The sequence below is a fragment of the Microtus pennsylvanicus genome, chromosome 21 (genome assembly GCF_037038515.1).
Source record: "Microtus pennsylvanicus isolate mMicPen1 chromosome 21, mMicPen1.hap1, whole genome shotgun sequence".
NCBI lineage: Eukaryota > Metazoa > Chordata > Mammalia > Rodentia > Cricetidae > Microtus > Microtus pennsylvanicus.
This window is the reverse complement of record NC_134599.1, coordinates 5,899,399-5,915,637: the sequence shown is the minus strand read 5'-3', so window position 1 is coordinate 5,915,637 and position 16,239 is coordinate 5,899,399. Positions and strand designations below refer to the sequence as shown.

General features: G+C 54.3%; 2 protein-coding genes across 5 annotated transcripts in view; one reads left to right on the top strand and one right to left on the bottom strand.

The window, feature by feature from the left end:
• Positions 1–1,533: 1,533 nt before the first annotated feature.
• Chpf2 (chondroitin polymerizing factor 2) lies at positions 1,534–7,104 on the top strand. The gene is made up of 4 exons (XM_075955642.1): positions 1,534–3,103; positions 3,535–4,099; positions 4,686–4,868; positions 5,683–7,104. Exons 1-4 carry the CDS (start codon positions 2,823–2,825, stop codon positions 6,982–6,984), a joined length of 2,331 nt encoding a protein of 776 aa, XP_075811757.1. The 5' UTR covers positions 1,534–2,822; the 3' UTR covers positions 6,985–7,104.
• Positions 7,105–7,231: 127 nt separating this feature from the next.
• The window catches only part of Smarcd3 (SWI/SNF related BAF chromatin remodeling complex subunit D3), a 32,934-nt gene continuing 23,926 nt past the window's right edge, over positions 7,232–16,239 (bottom strand). For 2 of the 4 annotated variants that reach the window (XM_075955646.1, XM_075955643.1), the window contains 12 exons: positions 13,457–13,668; positions 11,694–11,736; positions 10,887–11,009; positions 10,621–10,779; positions 10,327–10,422; positions 10,072–10,173; positions 9,748–9,909; positions 8,575–8,672; positions 8,304–8,439; positions 7,893–8,015; positions 7,670–7,771; positions 7,232–7,430 (listed from right to left, as the gene is read on the bottom strand). In XM_075955646.1, coding sequence (XP_075811761.1) covers positions 7,377–7,430; positions 7,670–7,771; positions 7,893–8,015; positions 8,304–8,439; positions 8,575–8,672; positions 9,748–9,909; positions 10,072–10,173; positions 10,327–10,422; positions 10,621–10,779; positions 10,887–11,009; positions 11,694–11,736; positions 13,457–13,668 — 1,410 coding nt within the window. In that variant the 3' untranslated portion in view covers positions 7,232–7,376. Of the gene's footprint in view, positions 7,431–7,669; positions 7,772–7,892; positions 8,016–8,303; positions 8,440–8,574; positions 8,673–9,747; positions 9,910–10,071; positions 10,174–10,326; positions 10,443–10,620; positions 10,780–10,886; positions 11,010–11,693; positions 11,737–13,456; positions 13,669–16,239 lie in introns of all 4 variants that reach the window. The other 2 variants (XM_075955644.1, XM_075955645.1) reach the window with 2 other exon arrangements.

The following is a 16,239-nucleotide window of genomic DNA, read 5'->3' as shown; positions in this document are numbered from 1 at the left end:
TGCATTCTGAACACTGACATGCATCTCTATAAGTGATAAAGCTCCCAGAATGATAACTTAGTATATTTCAAACCTAACAATCTTCCATCCATGTGAGTTGTTTCTTAAGAATTTAGCACAGGACTGGAGAGATGGTTCTGTGGTTAAGAGTACTTGCTGCTCTTCCAGAGGACCCAGGTTCTGCTCCCAGCACCCACTTGGCTGTATGCAGCATCTATAACTCCAGTTCTAAATGATGTGATGTCCTCGTCTGGTCTCCTCTATTCCTGGACACGTGGTACAGACACATGCAGAAAAAAACAAAACCCAACAACAACCTTGCACATAAAATAAAAATAAATCTTAAAGAATTTAGCAGATGCAGGGCTAGAGTGATGGCTCAGAGGTTAAGAGCACTGACTACTCTTTCAGAGGTCCTGAGTTCAAGTCCCAGCAACCACATGGTACTCTCAACCATCTATAATGAGATCTGGTGTCCTCTTCTGATATGCAGGAAGAACACTGTATACTACAAATTCTGCAGAATTGGTTCTCTTTGGGGTGGGGTGGGGTTCAGGACAGAGTTTCTCTGTGTAACAGCCCTGACTGTCCTGGAACTCACTTTGTAGATCAGCTGGCCTCGAACTCAGAGATCTGCCTGCCTCTGCCTCCCGAGTGCTGGGACTGAAGGTGTGCACCACCACCGCATGGCCAGGACAGCTTTCATACGAGGCACCTTCTTATGATGTACAAAACATCACACATGCACACATACTCCGGTATCATTTGACAACAACATTGTCCCTGTATATTTCTAAGTTGCCCTCTAGGTGTGGCACTGTCCTTCTTGGGAGCCCGCTGCCATTTTTTCCTGCTAGCTCATGCTGGGCTGGTCTGCTGTTGGCTCTAGCTGTCCTGGCCTTAGTCAATCTCCCTCTTAGGCCCTTCCTGCAACTCCCTCCTTTGCCTGGAAAACTCTGCTTTATGTCTGGATAAATCTTGCTGAAACTTGGGATCTCAGCACGTCCACATCCCAATCTAATTTAATTCTTCCTGTTTTGGGGTGTGTGTGTGTGTGTGTGTGTGTGTGTGTGTGTGTGTGTGTGTGTGTGTGTGTGTGTGTGTACACGTGCACAAGAGGGCAAAATCATGTGGATGTCAGAGGACAACTTGATAGATTCAGTTTTCTCCTTTCACCAGGCATGGAACTCAGGTCTTGGTGGCAAGCACCTTCAAATGGTGAGTTTATCTGACTGATTTTTAATTCCGTACTTGCCAGCTTTGAGACTTACCGCATTGTGTTAGTGTCTACGGCCTGTCTACAGCCATTCTCACTGCCTTAGAGCTACAGAGAGTTTTAGGCTAGCCCAAGTCATTTTTCTTTAGAGCTAACTGGGTTGAGCTGAAGTGAGAGATCATCTCTGGTCCAGTCGGGGTTCACTCGCCTTGGTTTTAGGAACCACAACCTCTGATTAGAGTCGTGCAGCCGCAACCATAGAGAGCGCGAGGCGGGAGCGAGGGGCCGGATGTGGTCACCATAGAGACGGGTGACTGACAGGCAGCGGAAGAGGAAGCCCTGGAAAGGCTAGGCTGTGAGGTGGCAGCGGCTGTGAGCTGAGCTCCTCGGCCCGCAACGGGGTGGGCTCTTGGTCTCGTCACTCGCGAGGCGGCCCCATCTTCGCCCTGGCCTGCCGTGGGGGTCGGGTGTCCCTGTCGGCCTTATCGGACTGAGCACCCGCTTGATCCTGCTTTCCGCCGCCGAGGCTCGCAGAGCAAACCAGCTGGACGCCGGGCCTCTTCTGCAGTCTGGGGACGTAGGCGATTCGTTTCTGACTTCAGACGACCGGCTAGGATTCGCTTTGGGGCTTCTTCCGAGGGTTGGCACGGGGCTGTGGTTGCCAAGGGACCTAGTAGGGCACTGGCTGGTGCAGGCGGAGGTCCTGTTGGAAGGAAGGTGGTGAGCCTCTGTTGGCCTTCCCAGACCCCAGCGTTTCTCTTAACTGCTGCTGTCTCCCGGGTTGCTTTATTTGATAACCTCTAACTGCATCAAGAGTGCCTATAATTTGTCTCTTGCTGCTCTCAGGAAGGTGGACAGCTGAGTGGGATGGTCTGCAAGATGGCTCCGTCAGCCATTGCGCTCCTCTGAGAGGCCAGCTGTGCTGAGTCACTGTGGCTGTCCACCTCCTTTGGGTGGGCACATGGGTGTTCACCTTGCATGGCTAGTGGTCTTCCGTGACAAGGAGGGGGTTACTAGAACCTATGGGTTTCTGTGACACTCGGGAGCAGGGTGGAAGGAGACTTTGACCCCTTCTCTAGTGCTAGCCTTCGGCAGTAGGTCCAGAGTCCTTCTTGCGCCTGAACAGACATGGTGGACCATGATCCCTACAGGACAGAGCAGGGTGGCTGAGGTGGGGCCCTTTGGTTGGACTGTCGTTTGTATGCTGCATGCACTTTCCCCTAACCCCTGCTGATCAGGTGCTGCTGACTTTCAGATCAGGCCATGCTTCAGATGAATGTAACCCCTTCTGGGTTAGGTTTGGCAGCGTTGTGCTCTCTTTCCTCTTTCTACTGGACTACAGGCTGCAGTCCTGGTAGTGAGTGGCATTGTTCACATAGACGTTAGTATTTTGTTGAGGGATAGATCAGCACCGTGGCCACTGAAGACCAGGCATAGGGAGTTGGCAAGTCTTTGTGGGATGCTGGACCTGGAAGCCAGCACACTTTGTTCCTTTCTCTGTTGCTGACCTCATTGGCCTCAGGTTCCCTGTTTAAAACTGTGGAGCTACTGCTGGTCTGGTGCCCATTAACCTAGTGTTCCTTGAGACTGTGCCCTGGGGCATTCTATGTCAGGGCCTGCCACCATGAGACTGAGCTCGCTGTTGGCTCTGCTGCGACCAGCACTCCCCCTCATCCTGGGGCTGTCTCTGGGATGCAGCCTGAGCCTTCTGCGGGTTTCCTGGATCCAGGGTGAAGGAGAAGATCCCTGTGTAGAGACTGTGGGGAAGCCAGGAGGGCCACAGAATCCAGACTCAAAAACTGGACTGGACCAAAGTGATGAAGACTTCAAACCCAGGATTGTCCCCTACTACAGGGATCCTAACAAGCCCTACAAGAAGGTGCTCAGGTGAGGGTGATAGGTGCACAGTCCCCAGCACTGATCCTCATTCTTGAGCTGCCTGCTGCTGGCTTTGCATTGCGACTCAGAGCTACTTTCCTAGAAGCACTTGTTTCCTATCTTGGTTTGTTCCTATTTTCTCCTCCCCAAGGCTGAGAGTCTCACCCATTGGTGTTAATGTCCACTGTTCCGGAACAGAACTGTACCTGCACTGACCCACTGAATAGACCTGAGCAGACGCTGCCTCACCTACCCCTAGTGTAGCATCTCCTACACAGTGGGCACTCACATGGGGAGCTAGTTAGTAGTGATGAGGAAGGGATACTCTCCCCTTTCTAATCCCAGCCCTTTCATTCCTAGGGATGTATGTGCTGGGCCAGCTGGTGAATGCTCCCTTAGTGACTCAGGAGTTGACCCCTTATCTTCTGATCTCTCCACAGGACTCGCTATATTCAGACAGAGCTGGGCTCTCGTGAGCGCTTGCTGGTAGCTGTCCTGACTTCTCGCGCCACACTGTCCACCCTGGCCGTCGCTGTTAACCGTACAGCGGCACATCACTTCCCTCGATTACTCTACTTCACAGGGCAGCGAGGGGCCCGGGCTCCTGCAGGGATGCAGGTGGTGTCTCATGGAGATGAGCGGCCTGCCTGGCTCATGTCAGAGACCCTGCGCTACCTTCACACACACTTTGGGGCTGACTATGACTGGTTCTTCATCATGCAGGATGACACTTACGTGCAGGCCCCCCGACTGGCAGCTCTTGCTGGCCACCTTAGCATCAACCAGGACCTGTACTTGGGCCGTGCAGAGGAATTCATTGGTGCAGGCGAGCAGGCCCGGTACTGCCATGGGGGCTTTGGCTACTTGCTGTCACGGAGTCTCCTGTTGCGCTTGCGGCCACATCTAGATGGCTGCCGAGGGGACATTCTCAGTGCTCGGCCTGATGAATGGCTTGGCCGCTGCCTCATCGACACTCTGGGCATCGGCTGTGTCTCACAGCACCAGGTGACAGCCCCTTCAAGGCAATCCCAGTCCCCCAATGGTTGGCAGTGACTGAATGATGGCTGTCCAAACTGAATTCTTGAGACCATCCTTTTGTCCTTCCCAGCCGCCAGCCTGCCCCTTCAGTTCTCCCTTACAGCGCTGGGGCCATCAAATGCGCATATCCTTAGGGACCGCAAAGCCAGAAATCACTTCCCCACCACCACCCCATTTCACATTCAGTGCACATCACAGTTAAGGACAGTGTGAAAATGTTCTAGAGTTGGCCACTCCCAAAGTGGAAAGTCCAGAGGTCCCTCTGCTGCCCCAGAGGCAGGCCATCTTTTATACCTACCTTCTGGGAGGTTCTATGACTGTATCCTCATTGAGTAATGGGGCTCTTGGGGGAAGAGGATGTCCTTAGTTGCCTATTTGCTTTCTCATTTCCAAATGTAGGCATTGGAAGTGGGAGTGGAGGTGGGGGAGCCACTGCATTTATGTCCATCCTAAAGCAGCAGCAGGGATGGTGTGAATGCTAAGGAGGGCTGAGGGAGCTTTGGGGAGCAATAGCTTATGTGTACAGCGTTGATTGTCTAATTGGTCCCTCTAGGGACAACAGTATCGCTCCTTCGAACTGGCCAAGAATAGGGACCCTGAGAAGGAGGGGAGCTCTGCGTTCCTGAGCGCCTTCACCGTTCACCCTGTCTCCGAGGGTACCCTCATGTACCGCCTCCATAAACGCTTCAGTGCCCTGGAGTTGGAGCGGGCTTACAACGAGATAGAGCAACTGCAGGTGAGCTGATGCAGTGTGCTGCAGTGAGCTGATGCAGTGTGTTACAGTGAGCTGCAGGTGAGCTGATGCAGTGAGATGCAGGTGAGATGGCAGTGAGCCAGTGCAGTGTGTTGCAGTGAGCTGCAGGTGAGCTGATGCAGTGAGATGCAGGTGAGATTGCAGTGAGCTGATGCAGTGAGATTCAGTGAGCCGACGCAGTGAGCTGTGCCTGAGGGCAATGACTAGATGCTTAGGGAGGAGGCAGCTGAGCTGGGGGCTGGGCTAGTAGGTAAAAAGAGACTAACTTCCTAAATTTAAAATGACCAGAGGGACAAGGGACACTAGGCTCCAAGACATTGTAAAGTAAGCCCTGGGCTGACTCAGGTGCCACTAAATGTGTAGGTAAACTCCCAGGAGCTTTCTTAAATGCCTCTACAGCACTGCTCTCCTCTGAGACAGCAACCCACAAAATCCCAAGCTTCTAGAATTGTCCTAAAGGGTTAAAAAGTAAAAGAGGGGAATTCTGTAGTGTGTGTCTCCAGAGCTGGGGTACAGGTAGGAGCAAAGGTCTGGTCGTGAAGAGGATGTGAGTCCTGTGGCCATGGGAGTGAAAGTGTTGAGACCCACTTGCTCTGTGGAGCACACGATCCCCCTGGCAGCAGCTGTGGAAGGTGGGTATTGCTCATCCTTTCTGCACTTTAGATGAGTTCTGTTACATTCGAGGGACTAGGTGTTTAGCCAGGAGACTGCTGTTGGAACCTCAGAGCCTGGGCATCTGGAGTCGGGTGGGATCTTAAAACCAGCGCTAATGTTGAGTGCATTCCCTCCAACCTAGGCTCAGATCCGGAACCTGACGGTGCTGACTCCTGAGGGAGAGGCAGGGCTGAGCTGGCCTGTTGGGCTCCCAGCCCCTTTCACTCCACACTCTCGCTTCGAGGTGCTGGGCTGGGACTACTTCACAGAGCAGCACACCTTCGCCTGTACAGATGGGGCTCCCAAATGCCCGCTGCAGGGGGCTAGCAGGGCAGATGTAGGCGATGCTGTGGACACTGCTCTGGAGCAGCTCAATCGGCGCTATCAGCCGCGCCTGCGCTTTCAGAAGCAGCGACTGCTCAATGGCTACAGGCGCTTTGACCCCGCGAGGGGCATGGAGTACACCCTCGACTTGCTTCTGGAAGCTGTCACTCAGCGAGGCCATCGACGCTCAGTGGCCCGCAGAGTCAGCCTCCTGCGGCCACTGAGCAGGGTGGAAATCCTGCCTATGCCCTATGTCACTGAGGCTACCCGGGTGCAGCTGGTGCTGCCGCTCCTGGTGGCTGAAGCTCCGGCCGCCCTGGCTTTTCTTGAGGCCTTTGCTGCCAGTGTTCTGGAGCCTCGAGAACATGCATTGCTCACCCTGTTGTTGGTATATGGGCCCCGGGAAGGCCGCGGAGGCCCTGACCCATTTCTTGGGGTGAAGGCTGCAGCCGCTGAGTTAGAACGACGGTACCCTGGGGCGAGGTTGGCCTGGCTTGCTGTGCGAGCAGAGGCCCCTTCCCAGGTGCGACTCATGGATGTCATCTCCAAGAAACACCCGGTGGACACACTCTTCTTCCTTACCACCGTGTGGACGAGACCTGGGTCGGAAGTCCTCAACCGCTGCCGTATGAATGCCATCTCTGGCTGGCAGGCCTTCTTTCCAGTCCATTTTCAAGAGTTCAACCCTGTTCTGTCACCACAGAGATCCCCCCCAGGGGGACCTGGGGCTGGCCCAGATCCCCCATCCCCTGGTGTGGACCCTTCTCGGGGGGCTCCCGTTGGGGGCAGATTTGACCGGCAGGCATCGGCAGAGGGCTGCTTCTACAACGCTGACTACCTGGCAGCCCGTGCCCGGCTGGCTAGTGAACTGGCAGGCCAGGAAGAGGAGGAAGCCCTGGAGGGGCTGGAGGTGATGGATGTTTTCCTCCGGTTCTCAGGGCTCCACCTCTTTCGAGCCGTAGAGCCAGGGCTGGTGCAGAAGTTCTCCCTGCGGGACTGTAGCCCCCGGCTCAGTGAGGAACTGTACCACCGCTGTCGCCTCAGCAATCTGGAGGGGCTGGGAGGCCGTACCCAGCTTGCCATGGCTCTGTTTGAACAGGAGCAGGCCAACAGCACTTAGCTTCCCCACCCCTGTGGCTGCCATAGCCCCAGGGCAAGGCAAGGTGATGGACAGATGGAGGGCTTGTCACTGTATTTTTTTAAAAATAAGAAAATGTTATTAAAAGTATCTTCTGCCAAACTGTTTTTAGGGAGAGGGGTAAGAAGAATCTGTGGGAGGGTTGTGGAGAGTTTGTCTACAGGATTCCATTGCCTTTTCCCTCTCTTTCCCTCCCTCCCTTCCCAGTCCCCAATGATCACAAGGCTGCTGCTGTCTGATGAGTGACCTTTAATCCAGTCCTCCCCACTCCCCCACCCGCAACCCCACAGCAACAGGGGAGGGAGGCCCAGAGTCCAGGGCCTACGCTGGACAGTGTGGCTGGCTGGTCCACAGTGATGCTTGTTCACGGGCTTCTAGGTGTTGCGCACGACCAGCGATTGCTCCAGCTCCTGCCTGCGCTGCTGGATCTTTAGAGGAAGTGTGAGCAGGGGCAGGGTTACATTGATCCTGGTGAGTGACCAGGGGGTACCCCTTCCTGGCACCCCTTCCCTGGAAGAGTCGGGGAGCCCGGAGACTACTGCATGGGGAAGTAGGGTGGTGGACAGGTGTTAAGCGTAGGTGGCAGCAAAGACTATTGGAAGGCGAGAAGCAAGGATTCACTAGGATTGGAGGAGAGGGAAGCCTCCTGTTTAAGGGCCTCCATTACCTTACAGTAGAAGTAGCGGCTGACGGCTTCCTGGGACCAGGGCTGGTGGTAGAACTCAGCCCGGCGTTCCTCTTCAGGGTTACCAGCCACATCTGTCATCACCTGGAGTGAGCATGAGGTCTGTCCTGAGTGCCCCAGTACCTCACCTGCCTGAGTTGCATGTCCACCTTTCCCTCCCCACGTGCTTGTCTTGGTGCCAATGCTCCCGGAGCCCTCTCTTCACCTTGAGGTCTCGGCTCTGAGAGCGGAGCAGATCTTGGACGTAGCCTTTGGGGTCTCTGGAGAAACTTAGCATGAAGTCCCTCTGGATCTTGAGCTGGTTTATGGACTCAATCGTCTCGTGGATCTGCAGGTAGAAAGACAATGATTTCCACCTGACCCCGTGATGTGGGCAAGGAATGCAAGAGGAAGTAGGGGGTGGGAGACCTGCTTCTCTTGTGAAGCACAATTCCCTAGAGTCGGTTTCCTTTGAGCAGGGAGGGGGGTGGGGTGGGCAGAGCTGAACTTGGAAGGAGGTCAGCTTCTCAGCAGGGAAGGGCTGTGTGTTCCTCAGTCCTAGGTCCATGCTGTGGTCTGAGTGTTTTGTCCTCTCTCTTGGTTAAGGTCTCACCCTAGCTCTGGGCTCAGGCCGCACCTTACTGTCCAGAGCGCTGATCTCCTGCTGGTTGGCCGTGGACAGGAGAAAGCTGCTCATCTGCCCCTTCAGTGGCTCCTCTACCTCCACATCAATGTCATAGCATGCTGTCTTCTTCTGGTCTGATGGGTCCACGCTGCCAGAGAAGTCCAGCCTATGATGTCCATGGTACACCCCATAGAAGCCCAGGGGTAGGGCAGGGGTGGGTACAGGAGGAGGGTGGAGAAAGCAGGGAGACTTTCCCCAGTGGGAATAAGCTAGGCCACCTCACCTGATGACATGGTTGATGACAATTGGGTCAGGGGGCAGCAGCAGGGCTGTGAGGCGCTGGGGAATCTCAGAGAACTTCAGGCGGGGACAGTCAAAAATCTGAAGCAGGATTATTGAGAGGGGGTCATTCTTGTGCATGTGTGAAGATCTAAGCGGGATTATTGAGAGGGGGTCATTCTTGTGCATGTGTGAAGATCTAAGCAGGATTATTGAGAGGGGGTCATTCTTGTGCATGTGTGAAGATCTAAGCGGGATTATTGAGAGGGGGTCATTCTTGTGCATGTGTGAAGATCTAAGCGGGATTATTGAGAGGGGTCATTCTTGTGCATGTGTGAAGAGACAGTAACTAATTCGGATACATCCATTCTGGGAAGACCAAAAGAAACTGAGAGTCAGATTTCTGGGTGCTCATGGCAATGAGCCAGGTTAGAGGTGGAGAAACAGGCATGACGAATGGGGAGGCCAGCCAGGGGCCCTAAGTACACCTGTTTGGTTGTTAGTCCTGTCTGCCACATTCTGTGAACAAGTTACTTAACACCTTGGGTCTTGGTGCCGTCATCTCTAGAATGGGGACATATTAACAATCTCCATCTCATGGGTTGTCATGAAGATCAGGTGAATTAAAATACAGAAGTGTTTGGAATGGGATATGGTAAGTGCTCAATAAATTCCAACTACTATTTCTACTTAGATTTATCTGCTGTGTTTATTTTGAAATACACTAATAGTAATACTCTACTTTGGTAGAATTTTCCCAGATTATTTTTGCAACAATCTGGTTTTCTTAGCTGCCAGCTACATGTGATGGCACAGCTTTCGCCACCCCTCACCCCAAAGACAGAACCAGAGTCAGGAAGGATAGCAACGCAGGTTACCCCAAGTCTAGACCCAGGACTGGGACCCCAGGGATCTCAACTCCAGGTACCAAGAAGATTACATTACAGGATGGTATTGCCCACTGCCCCTCCCCCCAGGAGGGTCCCAGATATGTTTCCCTTGGGAAGCAGCTAAACAGACTGTGGAAGAGCCTGGATGAGACCCTGGATGAGGCCATAACCCTGACTCAGTTCCTGGTATTCAGGGATTCAGCAAGAGAGCTGGCTACCTTTGGGAGGGGCTGATGCTAGGTCACTATGCCTACTTCCCAGACCCTGGGACTTAGGACATCCGTTACCTGCTGGAAGTACTTGTCTCCATTGATGTACTCCTTGTCATGGGAGTCCTGCAGCCGGTTGGTCTTCACGTATTGCCACAGTGCCTGCACAATGGCTGAGCGGCTCTGTGTATGCAACCCCAGCAGCCGGGCTAAGCGAGGGTCCAGTTTGAACTGAGGAGGCTGGGAAAAGGTCACCAGGACAATTAGCTTAAAGGGGGAAGAAGTGTGACTCAGGGGCATGGGGGTTTCTGGTCCTTGGCAGTGCACTCCTAGAGAAGATGGGTAGGAAGGAGAGAGAATGGGGTCTTTGGGTGGTATATGCAGGTGAGGGGTAAAACCAACCTGATAGTCCAGCATAAGGAGCAGGGTACAGCGCACACTCAAGTCCCCTGGCCTCTTCACTTGGAATCCATCTGTCTCCTGGGTTGTGGGTGTCCGATGCCACTGTCGGGGGGGAAGAGCTAGGTCACCCGCAGACCCATCTGGATTGATAGGGCTGAGAACTTTAGGAGGATCCTCAGTCCAAATCTGCAGCTTCCTTGGGGCCTTGGGTAGGCGGGAAGGTGGGAACTCAAGGGCAGAAACAACTTGTCTTACCTCCACGAGGTGGTTGTCGGGGCCATAAAGATCTTTGTCCAGCTCAATGACCAAGCTCTTGAAGAAGGAAGAGAACTTCCGTTTCTGCTTACTGGGCTGTGGGAAAGTGACAGGGACTGTGGGGGCAGAACAGGGACCATGGACACAGAATGGGCCACGTTGGCAGCAGGCAGGTGGTATGCTCAGAGGCAGTCCTCTGTACCCAGACTGTCCCCAGGCCCGCCCGCCCACCCCAGCCAGGGCTGACGACCCAACTCCCAGTACAGACATGTCCTTGACTCAGCCCATACCCACCCCAGGACACCTGGAGAGACCTGGGCCAGGACGTACATCATCCAAGAGCTTCCCCTCCACCCGCAGCTCCCAGGAGGCAATGCTGCCATCAGAATCTTCAGCATCGGGCTTCGCAGGGTTAAAAGTATTGGAGATATAAAGGCGCAGCTTTCGCTTTTGCTGTAGAAATAAAGTGTATCACAGGACAAGGGCTGTGTGCACCCACCCGGGGGTACCCTGCTTCCTCCTGGACTTAGAGCCCTCTTCCTGCTCCCACACTAAGGCACCTTCATGGGCCTCTTCAGGGCCTCCTGGATGTCCACTCGCTTCCGCATGATAGTTTGATCCAGCTTCCTCTCGAATGCTAGGAGGTCCATGTAAGCCTGGGACTCAGGGACCAGCTCCCGAATCTGGAGGAGGAACAGGGTCGCAGGAGGGCTCAGTCAGGCAATGCAGAATGTGTGCCTGTTCTGTGATCACAGGACACAAAGGACTTGTAGGGGAGCTGTCCAATTGATTTCAGGGTGTGGAATTCTGTGAGTGCGGACAGGACTTATCCCCGGGACTCTATTTTATAGCCTCATTGTGTGTGGATAAAGATTGCTTCTCCCTCCAGGAAAATTCATGCATCTCATCACCAGGGAAGGAGGCAGCAACCAGCAGCCCAGCAGGCACAAGAGCCTAGCCTCATCCCGCCACCTCCCTAAAACAGTGGGAGGTAGTCTTGGTGGCTTCAAGGACCCCACACCTGCTGCCCTTTCCCATGTCCAGGACTTCCTGCTACCTTCGGTTCCCTTTACCTAGCAGTCTCCTGTCCCTTCTTTGTCCCATGCCTTTATGCCTTCAGACTACTGGCATTCAACCCCTTAACCTCAGGCCCTGTGTTCTGCCCCTCCTCCCCCATGGCTCTCCAGCTTCTTTCCTCAGTCCTGCCCTGCCCTCTCGCATGGGGAGCCTCACTTCTTAATGAGCTTTTAAAACAAAAAGTGAAAGTGGCTATGAAGCTGAGCCCAAAGCTTTGCTCCTGAGGGAGGAGGGGGGGCGGAGCAGCAGAGGGTGGGGGCCGGCTGGGGGCTGCTGTGAAAGGCACTCACCCTTTGAGGGAGGATTTTGTCAGCCATCTTCCTCCTCTTGGCACTGTACATTTTTAAAAGAAAAAACCAGGTTACCATGGCGACAGATCTGGGAGTAACGAGGCCACCTGCTAAATTATCCCGACATCTCCGCCCGCCTGGCTGGGGTTCCCACAGCCTGCTTGTCTGCCCGTCTGAGGGCTATAGCCGCGATGTGGAGCTCGTACTTCCATTGGAAAGCAGGCAACTGGTCCTTTCTCTGGCTTGGGACTCCCCCACCTCCCACACCTTACACCTCAGCACACACATTCTCAGAGCCAGAGGAATTCAGACTTAGGAGGAACTAGGGAAAGAGGAGATGCTGCCAAAGGTGACTGCAGAAATGTTCGCAAAAAGCTGGGAGGTGGGGAGGACAGAAGAGAAGAGACAGCCTCTGAGGACCCTCTTCTCCTGCCAAGCAGGAGGTCCATGCCCAAGAGAGCCCGAGCTCCAAGAAGAGGAGAGATGACTCTTCCACCTGGTTCCGGGAGCCGTCATGGTGTGAAGCTGGTGGGACTTGGCACTCCTGCCGCTCTGGGCTTGGAAGGGACTGTTTAAGGGCAGGAGGCGCTTGTGGTCTTGGACCATTTGCCAACCAAGGGACACACCACATTCACAAGGACCCTGGAAATGTGCAGGAGTGTTCTATGTGAGTGTGACTCAATACTGGAACCAAAGTGGCTGGACCTATGGTAGACTGCACCTGGAATTTCTGTTTCAAAAGCAACCCAGAAAACCGTTGGCTAGCCAAGAGTGCACACAGCCTAGAGGATAGCTCTACACTGCCCCCATGTGGCAGTCCCACTCACTGCCCCCTCCCTATTCAGAAATCCATTCTATGCCCAGGCAAGCCACTCATTAAAGAAAAAACCGACCCATTCTTAGACTGGGCAAGCCTCTCACGAAAGGATTTCAAATAAATTGTCCACACAAAACTGTTAATTTATACACAAGTCAAAGAGTTATTTGCTATAGAAGATAATGATTCACTTTATAAAATAATTTATCAAGGGACACCTATAAATGATTTTTCTTGATGTGTAAAAACTACTTAATAACGAGGTAAAATTGATATTACACCTTGTATAAGAACCCATCTGTTGTGCAAAAAGAAGCATGTGTGTTTGGCTAAATACTGAGGCCCATAGGGATCTTGCCAACAGTCATCTGGGGCCACAGGAGTGCCACCAACTTCTCAGACTAGGAAATAAACTGGTCCGGTGGCCTGGAGGCAGAGCTGGTCCCTCAGAGGAATTATACCGCCTATTCACACCCACTGCCAAGACAGGGACTGTGGAGGTCTAGAGGAACTATGAAGCAGCCTGGGATTCGGGACTGGCAGGGAGGTACCGGAGGACCGCACTTTAGAAAACACACCGTTAGAGCTCAGCCCTCAGTCTGTTGCCAGCCCTGCCTCTCTCCCCAAAGACTAAAGCATCACCTAGAACTTGGGGTAAAGGACTGGAAAAATGATTTAGCAGGTGATAAGCAGGAGAGCGAGAGGTGCGTGCAGAGAAGGGACACTGGCAGCTGACTATCGCAGCCTGTCTCCACCGTGGGCACACAAAAGAACCAGACCAGTGCCCCCTAAGCCCTCCCCAGAGAGTATCCAAGCGAGAATGACTTGGTCGCTGCTAACATCCTTTCTTGGTTTCTCATACCCATCACTCACCCACCTGGTCCCTGAGGCTTCTGCCTGCCCGCCCCTGCCCGCCCTTCCATGCCGGGGGTGGGGGGGCACTCACCTGCGGCTCCGCGCGGGGGCGGTGGGCACAGGCTGGCCCTGGCCCTGTGGCTGGGTCTGCCCGGGCGGGGGCGCTGCTCGCTTGCGGGCGGGCTCCATGCCCGCGGGGGCCAGGCCGGGTCGCACGGCGGGGCTGCCCATGTAAGGGGAGCCCGGGGGGCCCATGGGCGCCCCCTGGTGGGGCATTCGGGCTCCAGACGGCATCCCGGGGCGCTGGGGGGTGGGGCAGGAGGTGAAGCAGAAACCGGCGCCGGCAGGTCAGATTCGGTCCCGACCCCCAGGCCAGCGTGCTGCGTCCCCGCCCCTCTCCAAGACCCGGGGCTGGTAACCCTGCGCTGAACGAGGAGTGGGAGTGATTGTGGGAAGGGCGGGGGCGCGGGAATCTGCGCTGCTCTGGAGGAGGGGGCTCCGTCTCCTAGCAGGAAGCTAACTGAAGCCAGGCAATTGCCCAGGGCAAAGCCTAGCCTCGGAGCCGTGCAAGGTACCGCAAAAATGAATATTAATGGCGCCTTTCAACCTTTCAAAGGATGTTCACATCCGAATGGCCCTCTGCAAGCTAGTCAGAGCAGGTCTTTTCATCCCCAATTGACAGATGGGGCAACTGGGGCTCAAAGCGAAAGGCGACCTCGCCAAGGTCATCCCAGCTTATTCCGGCAAAGGCAGCACCTGACGGACCCTGCTCCCCGCTGCTTCGAGGCGCTGAGCTCCTGAGCTCATTTCCACATCCCACTTCTGGGGCTTTGTACTTTAGCCCCCTCTCCCTTTCAGGGCCCCCGGTTTTGGATCCTTGGTCTCAACTCCTTCAGCGGACTCCAAGTCTCTGACTTAGCCTGCCTCCTTAATTTTATTTCTTCCAAGGTGATTCAAGAGGCTGGGCAAGGGCACCTGAGGGTCTGAGTTTTTGAATGGCAAGTGGGGAACTGGGCTAGAAGTGGGCTGCAGGGCGCGCCGAGGGAGGGGGCAGGGATGGTTGAAGGAAGCTGCATCAATGTTAGCATCCATTTCTCCTTCCTATCTGCCTACATCATAACCCATTTCCCTTCCCATCCCAGCAAGGGTAGAAATTGGAGGGAAAGGAGGCAGGTTGTATTTTCCCGGCCACCACCTCTAGGCAATCAAAACAGATGAGGTGCAAATCCAAGTGGAGTGTTCCAGAGTCCACTTGTTCAGGCCTGGGAAGGGAGTTGAGGTTTAAGGGCTAATCAAGAGGTAGGACTGATTCAGAGGAATAGGGAGGTGATGGGGGTACAGACTCTATTATTTAAACACCCCCATCTCAGGCTAGGGATATAGCTTGGTGTGGTGCTTGCCCAATACACATGAAGCCCAGGGTTCGATCCCCAGCACAAAATAAACTGCGCATGGTGGCACACTTGTAATCCCAGTCTCAAGGTGGAGGCAGAAAGATCAAGACCATCCTCCCCTATATAGTGAGTTCGAGGCCAGCATAGGCTATAGGAGACCCTGTCTCAATATAAAATAAACAAACACAAAACACTCCTCATCTCATCCCAGGACCAAGAAGCCCCAACCCTAACCCCCAGGCTTCTTTTCTCACCCCAACCCCCCACCTTCCCATCCAAGCACTGGCTCATCCCTAAGGTCTCCACCCTTTGCCAACAGCTGTCCCTGCCCATCTATCTACAGGGAAACCAGTCAGTCCCTGAATCTGCCTCCCCCATTCCACCTGACTCTGTCACTCATACCACCAATGCCACCAGGGTGGAAACCATTCCCCACTACTTAGGGGCCCTTGATCACTGAAGAACTGAACCTCCGAAGTTGGCCATACTCAAATCCATAGTAGAGCCTCTTCTACGCCCCATGGGACTCTAAAGCAACTCCCCCAAGCAGCCAGGTTTAGGACGGGTAACTCCACTAACTCACAGGACCGCCTTGGGAAGTGCACCCCAGAGATCCCTGCTGGCAGAGGACAGGCTGCCACAGGGAAGCCGGCTCCCCTATCAGCTGCTCTCCTGTTATCAAGGCCACTCACTGATACTGTCTCGTTTACTGAGAGGCCCTGAGAGGAAAGAGCCTTCAGGGGCTCTGCCACTAGTACCACCGTGACAAGAGGTCAGGATTTTGGGGGCCCTTGCCTCTCTCAGAGAAGGTGCTTCCTGGAGTCACAATCAAATTTGGCCATAGTAAATCTGACTGATTCGCCCCTCCATCGCATATCCCTAAGCCTGGAACCCCTTACTGTCAGGCTCTCCAGGGACTCAACTCCGTCATCTACCTCCTTAGGTCCCTGGGTACCCTCCGGCTTTTCATGTGTGTTCACATGTCTGTAGCAGGACAGTATAGTTGTCATCCCTTTGGTGTCTAGGCCTCGTGTGTCCCCAACTCCAGCCCTTCACACCTTTGAGGTATTAAGGTCATCAAGTTCTGGTGGCCGAGCCTGCCAAGGGATCCTCTGACCTCTTTAACTTGGGGTCCATCTCTCAAGTAGGCCTCTCTCAGCTCAGACAGCAGGGCCAGGTCCTCAGGACCCTCTTGCTAGGATGCTGAGGTTGCTCAGTCAGAGAGCTTTTGCTCTCAGGTGCCTCCAGGGTCACCTGCTCCTAGTTCCTCAGAGCCAGTCAGAGTGACACTGTCCCAGTGGATGAACAGGGACAACAGGCAGCCCAACCCTAGTTGTGTGTTCCAGTTGCCACCCCACCCCCACCCCAGGGCAGGGGTAACACCTGGGGCCACCAGTAAAAGAACAGGCGACGTGTCAGCTACAGAGACCCACCTCTTGGGGGGACACAGTGCTCACATCCCACCCCTTGCCCCTGACAA

Coding starts and splice junctions, on each gene's coding strand:
- Chpf2 (XM_075955642.1), top strand. CDS start 2,823: ATGTCAGGGCCTGCCACCATGAGACTGAGCTCGCTGTTGGCTCTGCTG. Junction 3,104..3,534: donor CCCTACAAGAAGGTGCTCAG/GTGAGGGTGATA, acceptor ATCTCTCCACAG/GACTCGCTATATTCAGACAG. Junction 4,100..4,685: donor GCTGTGTCTCACAGCACCAG/GTGACAGCCCCT, acceptor TGGTCCCTCTAG/GGACAACAGTATCGCTCCTT.